Genomic DNA, 8,781 nt, shown 5'->3' on the forward strand with positions numbered 1-8,781 from the left:
GCCAGGGACCGTGTCACCTTCGGTGTGAACGCAGGGCCTGATCCAGATTGACTCCGCGAGGTGCGGTCACTATGAGGCGAAGGTTCCAAAAGCTACCTAAGGGATTTGGGGGCCCAGTAAATGGGAACTGTGCATCAAAATCCCCTAGGTGGTTTGGAAACTGCAGCCTAAATCCATAATAATTCTCCTCCTAGGTTTGGCTGATGAACCTGCCCAAATACCTTATTGTTAACTCCTCCCGTTTTGTTTCCAGAGATCAAGTACATCGAAATGACCCCTGCCCGAGCCAAGAGCCACGAATCCATGCAAGGCTCGGCCAGTCCTTGCGTCACTCCGCTCTCCATGTCACCCCAAGGCAGCTGCTTCCTGCTAGCCCGGGACAACTGCACCCCGAACGGCAGTCTTGTCTTCTCAAGCCCCTCCGGGCCTGACAGCAACCGGGCAGCTCCTCAAAATCAGCCACCCACTGGGAGCTCCCCCCAGACCTGCTACAGAGTGTCTGAATGTGTGTCCATCCCACAGCGTGGTCAGAAGGATTGCATCTCCTATGGGCCAAATACTCTCCTGGCCACCTCTCCCGGCCTGGAGAGTTTGCGGAAGGCTTTGTACATTGGGCGGGCTCCGCAGAGAACCAGCAGGGTCTCCGTGCTCTCCACGAGCCCGGGATCAGACACCAGTTACATGCTTGGAAGGTAAATCTGCCTTTGTGATGTCTGGGCATTCAGCGGCTCGGGTGTATTTCCGCAGAGAACGAGCCATGGCAGAGAGTTTCTCCACCTTTATGGAGATGGCCCCGTTCAGAAGCCAGGTGGGTGGGGATGGGCAGTAAGCTCTTGGGGGATTCAGAGCCGAATATGCCACCAAAGAGTAGTGCTGCATTCTCCTGGGCAACAGCAGATGCCCTAATGCTCACCAGTGCCCCCATCCCGCCCTTCGCGGGAGAAGACTGGAGAGTGGGAGCAGAGGAAAGGACAGAAGAGAGAGCTGACTTTATTTCCCCCTGGGGTGGAAGTGAGCTTTCATGCTGTGATTTGATGTCACAGGAGCCAGGCAAGGTCCCCCCCCCCACCCCCAGGCAACCTCTATCTAGCTTGCTGCACAGTGCGTCAGCTGGAGAACAAGCCCTCCAATTTCCCTGTACCTTCTGCTTTTCTTCTGCAGCAGCACCCAGTCGCTTCTCAACGATGACTCCGACTCTTACCAACCTGCCCACAGATCAGCGGAAAGCCCCTTATCCGTCGGCTCCTTCGGCAGCCCTTGTCTCGCCTCCCCCGGCATTCAAGTCGATCGTTTTGGAGATGCCTTTAGCCCGGGTTCCAATTCCAACAAAGTGAACAACTCTTCTTCCCTGCCACTCCAGAAGGGACATGCCAACAGCTGTCCCCCGTCCATTGTTAACTCCATGGCTGATATCCCCATACTGCTGGTCAACGGATGTCTGGAACGTGGCGAGACGTCTCCCAGGATGGGCAAAGACTTCCAGCGTTCCGTCAAGCAGACAATTCCACCCAATTCCAGCTCCTCCTCAGGGATAAACAGCTTGAATAAGACCTCTTCTGAAACATCTCTCTCCTTCTCCTCGGCCGGTAAGTTGTGCCTGTTTTGAGTTGGAACCACTCTCTGTTTCAGAGCGAAGTTATCCAACACAGAGAATCCCACTAGGTTACCGAGGTGGAAAGACAGGATGAAACTGGAGATTGTGTTTCCACTTCCAATCAAGCTTTCATTTATAAATGGTTAATAAGACACTTATAGATATTTTAGATATGATAAGTTGTGTCCTTGAGGGTGATAACCCCGTCATCAGAGGTGTTAGAGATGGTTATAAGTCATGGTTGTAAGAACGTGTTGGACTCTCTAAAGATCTAGAATGATTGATTGATCATTTATTGAAACATCTAGTCATCATTTTTAACCCTTCATAAATTGGAACCCCACTATAAAGTGTGACCAAGATGGCATATAAATGAAGACTCTCTCCAGCAGAAAATTGTGTGCAGAAATGTCCAGGAATTGTTCATTACAAAAGGGTCAGGGTGTTAAAAACATCTGGTAACGATGAGGTTCCATACAATTATAGGGTCCCATCCTCCGCTCGTGTGACCAGGGTAGTTCCAATGAAGCAGATGGACCTTTGCTTATTTACACTGGCTGAGAATGTGACCCATAATGTTTTAATTTCATCCTTATTTCAGTGCTAAGACTTTTTTGCCCCCATTTGTTTTTGGAGGCCATCTAAAGATATCAAAAGTTTGGGAAACACAAGGTTCCTAGTTCAAGAGTAAACAACTGGGCCATTGTTCTCTGGAATAGTTTACGGGGGCAGCGCCTGACGGAGACTCTTCCTCTGGGTTCTCATGGGAAAGAAAAGAGGGATGTCTTTCCACATAGCGCTCTTGACTTCAGTGAAGCTGGGATGATACACACCAGCTGAGGAGCTGGCCTGTTATCTTTCTGATCTTGACTGTGGTTTGCCAAGAAGATAATGAAGTGGAGAGTGAATTATGCTGGGAACCGGAGAGGAAGTTCTAATTGAAAGACTTGAGCAAACATTTAAACCCAAGCTCAGTTAAAAGAGAAACAGTCTTTGTTAGGGTTCTTCTCCCCTTAAAGATGCCAGGCAAGAGAATCCCTGGGATCTAAATACCTATAACACATGCCTGTGCCTCTCTGCAAAGAAAGAGGTTCGTGTCATGTGCCATGCATGAGGGAATGCCATTGTCTCTTGCAGGTCCCTCCAGAGATGGTGAGCCAACCATGAAGTTTGTGATGGACACGTCAAAATACTGGTTCAAGCCAAGCATTACAAGGGACCAAGGTAAAAGGAGAGGAGACATTGCTAGGCCTATCCCATTCCCAAATCTACCCTTCTGCATAGCTCTTGGAGAGCTGCTCATCTGATGGGGTGGCAGAGGACCAGCAGAAGCTCTATGCATCACTTAGGTCCCATAGTGACTTATTTCCTAATTGCATCCTAACCCAATAAAAGCTGGTGTTACAGAAGTGGAAGAGGCACTCGCCAGTCTAGAGATGATGCTCAGGAAACATCAGGTCTTCCCTCTGTCTGTGCTGTCCGAGTTGAGGAGAATACGCTCCCCTCTCTAATGATCAGCTGAGTCAACTTGATTTTGGAAAGGGCCGCCTGTATTTTTCAATTCCCAGGATAAGGATCCTGGCTGAAGTTGAATGCTTCTTGAATCACCCCTGTGCAGTGACACCATTCTGGTCAGGTCTTCTGCAAGGACAGAGCCTGGACCTCTGAATTTAAAAGCTCAATGAGGCTCTACTGCCTGAGGCAACTGCTAAAGAAGCAGGTCCATTAGTTCGGAGGACCTAACATTAGCAGTCTCGTTAAATGGGTATATGTGGTCTAGCCACTAAAGGGAGACAAAGCACCATACTGGTAGCATGGGTTGCAGATGCATGAAGAAAATACTAGTATGCACCCTGAAGCCCACCCCGCTGCATGTCACTGCCCCCCGGGGATGGTTACAGCGCTAGACAGAGGGAATGCTGAGTTCAGAAATGCTGAAATGCCGCCTGTGTTGCATGGGTAACCCTCTCCTGTGTGCCTTCAGCAATCCAACTTCTGAAGGAGGCGGAACCAGGCGCTTTCCTCATGCGGGACAGCACGTCGTACCGCGGGTCGTTTGGGCTGGCGATGAAGGTTCTCAGCTCACCATCCGGCTGCAAGACAGGTACAGAGAGGCCCCTTAAGAACATAGCGCTAAACTCCCCAGGAGAATCGTATACGCCAGGCTCAGCAGTTTGTAACGGAGCCAATAGGCAGTGAGAGTTTTGCTCGATTAAGGACCCCCGAGTTTGGATCTTTGTGTAAAATTCACCCTGATGGGTCAGCACAAGGGCCACACATCACTTGAAACCTCAAAGTAAGGCTGCAGGGGGATGTAAGGGTCAGTGCCTAATTGCCTTGGGGTGGCGTAGAAGCACAATTGAAATGGCATTTTGAAAATCCCACCCTGCAGGTAGAGCTGAACTAAAGGGTGTCGTGCAATTACAGCCCAGCCCAGAGGCATGCAGGGAAAGTGGAGGGTCAAAAACATGGTGGGCAGTAACACTGGAGATTGTGGTAGAGCCTCTCTTGTATTTTGCTTGAAGGTGATGACAGCAGCGACCAGGTCCGACACTTCCTCATTGAGTCATCTGCCAAAGGAGTGCACCTTAAAGGGGCCAGCGAGGAGCCCTACTTTGGTAAGGATATTACTGTCGTGGAGCGGAAGTTACAGGAGTGTATTACGTGTATTACGGTAGCTCCGGGCCCCTGATCACATTTGTGCCTGGTGCTGTACAAGTAAGCAACAAGAAGCAGCTTAAATGCCTGTTGCACACACTTCCCAGCGTGTGTCGCATGACCAGTCAGAGCTGTAAATACAATGGGTAAAAAACATTAGACCAAGGCCACCGTCTTCACTCAGGCCAGCTGAGATGAGGGGGAGGGTGGTGGAAGAGCGGGGGAGCTGGTGGGGTCTCTTGTCCCTGCCGTCCTGTAAGCCCTCTCGCTGTCTCTGTTGCAGGGAGCCTGTCTGCCTTCGTCTACCAGCACGCCATGACAGCACTAGCCTTGCCCTGCAAGCTGGCCATCCCCACACAAGGTACGGGTCCGACTTGGAGGAGACCAGCAGGAAGAAATGCTGGGAGTTAGCGACGGGGGTGGGGGGCGGCTAGGTGGACATTGCGGACACGTCTGGACTTCACAGCTACGCCCCCGTTCCAGCAAAACCGGAGTTTGGAAGGGGGCCTGCTCACGGGCACACGTAGGGCATGGGGGATGCATCAGTGGGAACAGGGGACAGCACTGGTAGGTGGGGACGGGAGTCAGGGAGAGGCATGAATGGTTGGCAGCTGTAAGTGCCGCTGTGGTGATGGGTGAGGAGCAAAACTGGCCAATACCTCCCCGGTTGTGGGCAGAGCAGACGACGTACGTTTTGCCCTGTGGACACGGTTTCTGAATCCTGTGCAGCGATACCAGCACGCTGGCTGCAGTTGCTAAACCCAGAGCGAGAGAGAGGTGCGAGCAGCCTCTGCAGCAGTCCAAGGGGTTGGGGTGCACATAAGCCCGTGGAGAGACCCGTGGGCTGGGCAGAGGGCTCTGGAGAGCTGGCCGGAAAGGCGGAGCAGAGTGGACGAACGAGGAGGGGTCAGATCATAGAGGTGGACGGGGGACACAGACACGAAGGGCTTGGAAGAGGAGGAGAGGGATGGTGGGGGATGTCCCTGGATCCCTGAATAGATGTGGCTTATTCACAGCGGGTGAAATTCACCCGTGTGCAGAGACCCTAAGACTTAACTGGTTCCTGGGCCCTGTGTCCCCTGAACAGAGGTGAGTTTCACCCCTGGCCAAGCGTTGATTTCAGAGCTGCTTGCTCTCCCCACGCCTCACGGTTCTGTTTGTTGCTTGCACAGATTTTGCTGGTGGAGAAAATAGCTCTGAGACCCCCCTGGAATCTGCAATTTCTGCAATGAAGAAAACTGCTGGTGAGCAAAGGAAAGAAACCAGGTTTCTTCTGGGCTTTATTTGCTGGAGGGACAACCTGTCGCCATCCTCCAGGGCTTTGGACTTCACCCCGCGCGGAGTGATTTCACTTTTAACCAGGGCCGGCTCCAGGCACCAGCTTGGCAAGCAGGTGCTTGGGGCGGCCACTCCGGAGAAGGGCGGCAGGTCCAGCTATTCGGCGGCAATTCGGCGGACGGTCCCTCACTCCCGCTCGGAGCGAAGGACCTTCCGCCGAATTGCCGCCGCAGATCGCGATCGCGGCTTTTTTTTTTTTTTTGGCTGCTTGGGGCAGCCAAAACCCTGGAGCTGGCCCTGCTTTTAACACACCCGACACTGAGATATTTTTTTCACACTTGTGACAAATTCTGACACAAGTCACAGAAGCAGCCGAGGGGCAGCTGACATGACCAGGACCCGTAGCTTGGGGGAGTGGGAGGGGAGCGGTGTTGCCAGTTCGCACGATTTTATCCCAAGTCGTGTGGTACCTGGTGTTTTTCTTGCAGCCCTAATTCCAGGAGTCAGGTGACTTGTTTTAATGCAAGCTGAGATTCTCAGGCAAAGGCAGTAGCTAGCTCTCATGATTGAGAAACGTTTGAAAATGTGACTCCCAACCGCTCAAACCTCCAAAGGCGAAGGAAAAGAACCCGACAGTTGTTACATTATAAAATCTCCTGATTTTTTAAGCCAATCTCCTGATTTTCATGGCCCGACTAATGATTTCTGAACACCTGGGATTTGGCGGTCCTGGGGTAGTGTCATTGTGGCTGCTTTGAGCCGCAGAGTAGACAAGGCTAGCAGGATATAAAGGCCATTCTCCTGTCCTGAGTGTGCAGTCAGTAATGGGTGCACTGCGGGTGAAAGCACAGGATCAGGGAGAGAAATGTAGCATAATTATTGGTCTGACTGTAGTGCCATGGGCAGGGGCCCCAGTGTGCTAGGAGCTGTACAAACACAGAACAAAGCGCTGGTCCCCTACAGCGCCCTGATCGCTCTTCAAAGCCGGCGGGAGGGGGCCGCAGACCCAGCGTGGCGCTGACCTGGGTTTTGTGCTGTTCCCTCGCAGCCTGCAACGTCTTGTACCTCAACTCGGTGAGCGTGGAGACGCTGACCGGCGCCTCAGCGGTTCAGAAAGCCGTCTCCTCCACCTTCGAACTGGAGACGCCGCCCACGCCCACCATCGTTCACTTCAAAGTGACCGAGCAAGGAATAACCCTGACCGACGTCCAGAGAAAGTAAGGATGCTCCTTTGGGACGGGCCTGCTGAGATGCTGGCGTTAGATTTCTGGGGCGGTGCTTATAACAGCGCAGCTGTGGATTGGTCAGGGCTGGCAGAGTGACTAGATTCCCGCGTGAATGGGGACAGGGCTCCATAAAACCTCCTTATCTTAATCCTGAATTCTCTCTCCTAAATGGGACCAAAGTCTCTTCCCAGTTACAATGTTGCAAGCCCCGTGTAAATTACACATTAATCCCGTCTGTCATTGGAGGCGTAACCCCCAGGCTGCATTTGACCCATTACGTTGAATAGTATAGGACATGATTCCACTTTGAGCACAGCCACTGTAGTGCCACTGGGGAGCTAGAACTGGGCGCTAAATTCACGTCACTGGTCAGCCGAGATGGATCAGAACCCAGCCTTAGGCACCGAAGGGCTTGTCGGCTCACCAAGAGGGGTTTGATTTTGCAGAAGTGTATTTCCCCCCATTGAGCTATCCAGGCACCGCCTCTTTTAAAGCCTTCTCTTCTTCTTCTTCCCTTCTGCAGGGTGTTTTTCCGACGGCACTATCCCCTCGCTGCCCTCAGCTTCTGTAGCATGGACCCTGAGAACAGAAAGTAAGTTGCAACCAACTGCTCTGCAAGTCGGGGCAGTGAAGTTATTCAGGGAGCAGGCTGGGTGCTGTAGTGGTCATTTGACCCTCGATGGAAAATAACTGCCATGTGGGCGCAGGATGGGACCAAGGACTGGCCCTGAGTCGAATGTCAGAATTGAAAGAACTGATCAAAATTCCAGATTTTCAGAAAAGACTAAGCTTTTTCCCCCAGTAAAAGTAACAGTTTTCTAGTTACACAGTAATTATACGCAGCTAATAACATTCAATATCTGGATTTCTCTTGAGAGTTTCTTCATCTCTTTTCTTTCAGGTGGCAAAAGTACTGCAAGTCTTCAAGGTAAGCCTCGGCCAAAGAAACCTCCCGAAAACGCAGGAGGAAAGTGGCTTTAGTTACGGGGTTCTGGGTATTTAAACAGACACATTTCAAACAGCAGCTTAAACTTAAAAATTAAAACCCCAGTGATCAGAGGAGAAACGAAATTTACAGATTTAGGAGAATTCACCAGTGCTCTGTAACAAAACCCTTCCGGAATGGAAGGGGGATACAAGTGCTACCCATAGAGAGCCAAGCTTTGTAAGATCTCAGTGATAGCTACAGCTGTCCCTCTCATGGGGGTGAATTTCACCCTAAGTGGAAAGAGCCCAGCAAATCTGTCCAGTCCCTAATCCTCCCCCCAAGTGTTCTCAGTACTCAGGAAGTGAGTTCCCCAGGACTCTACTTTGTGTCCCAGGAATGTTCCATAGTCAGGAGGGTGACGGCGAGAAGCACTACCGCAGTGTGATTTTTCCTCGGGAACGGGCCAGGTGGGATGGCTAGTTCGCTCTGCGGCTAGTTTCAGCTTGTTCTCTTCCATTTCTGAACGCAGGCTAACTAGGCCTTTTTTTATTTTTTTTTTGGTCTCTCTCGTTCCCAAAGGATCTTTGGCTTTGTCGCCAAAAGCCAAATGGATGCCGAGAATCTCTGTCATCTCTTTGCCGAGTACGACACTGTGCAGCCGGCTTCTCTCGTCATTGACTTTCTCAGCAAACTCCTCCCAGAGCAGTAGCTGATGCAGACCTATGCAGATGCCGTTGCTGCCAGTACCTGGATGCCGCTTCCTACCGTTCTGTTGCTACTTTGTTGCATTTTGGCAACTGCTCCTATTTATAACTTTTGTTACGTACTTTGATGTCCGGAGTTTCAGAGGAAGGTTTTACGCTCCCTGCTCAGTCCTGGGAGGCGCTGATGGGATCAGATCTCATTCAAGATCTCTGATGAGGAATCACATGGAAATGCCGAATGCCTTGCATGTATATATCGCAGCCTGCAGGAAGCCACGGCGGGTCAGATGGTGGATGAGTGTGTGAGGGGCTGGATTTGCCTTGCAAAGTTATTTGCTCACTCATCGGGGGTGAGTCATTTTGTCCTTTAACAGGCAGGGAAAATATTGGGGC

The 8,781-nt window shown here is 51.4% G+C and overlaps 1 protein-coding gene across 1 annotated transcript; it reads left to right on the forward strand.

Moving 5' to 3' along the window:
• The first annotated feature begins 261 nt into the window (after positions 1-261).
• TNS4 (tensin 4) lies at positions 262-8,393 on the forward strand. Its single transcript, XM_024193393.1, has 11 exons — positions 262-692; positions 1,162-1,586; positions 2,732-2,818; positions 3,579-3,698; positions 4,120-4,212; positions 4,536-4,613; positions 5,425-5,496; positions 6,579-6,747; positions 7,280-7,348; positions 7,658-7,684; positions 8,264-8,393. The coding sequence occupies exons 1-11, from the start codon at positions 271-273 to the stop codon at positions 8,391-8,393; spliced, it is 1,692 nt and encodes a 563-aa protein (XP_024049161.1). The 5' UTR covers positions 262-270.
• The last annotated feature ends 388 nt before the right edge of the window (positions 8,394-8,781 follow it).

The sequence above is a fragment of the Terrapene carolina genome, unplaced genomic scaffold (assembly GCF_002925995.2).
Source record: "Terrapene carolina triunguis isolate 2854851 unplaced genomic scaffold, T_m_triunguis-2.0 Scaffold193, whole genome shotgun sequence".
NCBI classification, from domain to species: domain Eukaryota; kingdom Metazoa; phylum Chordata; order Testudines; family Emydidae; genus Terrapene; species Terrapene triunguis.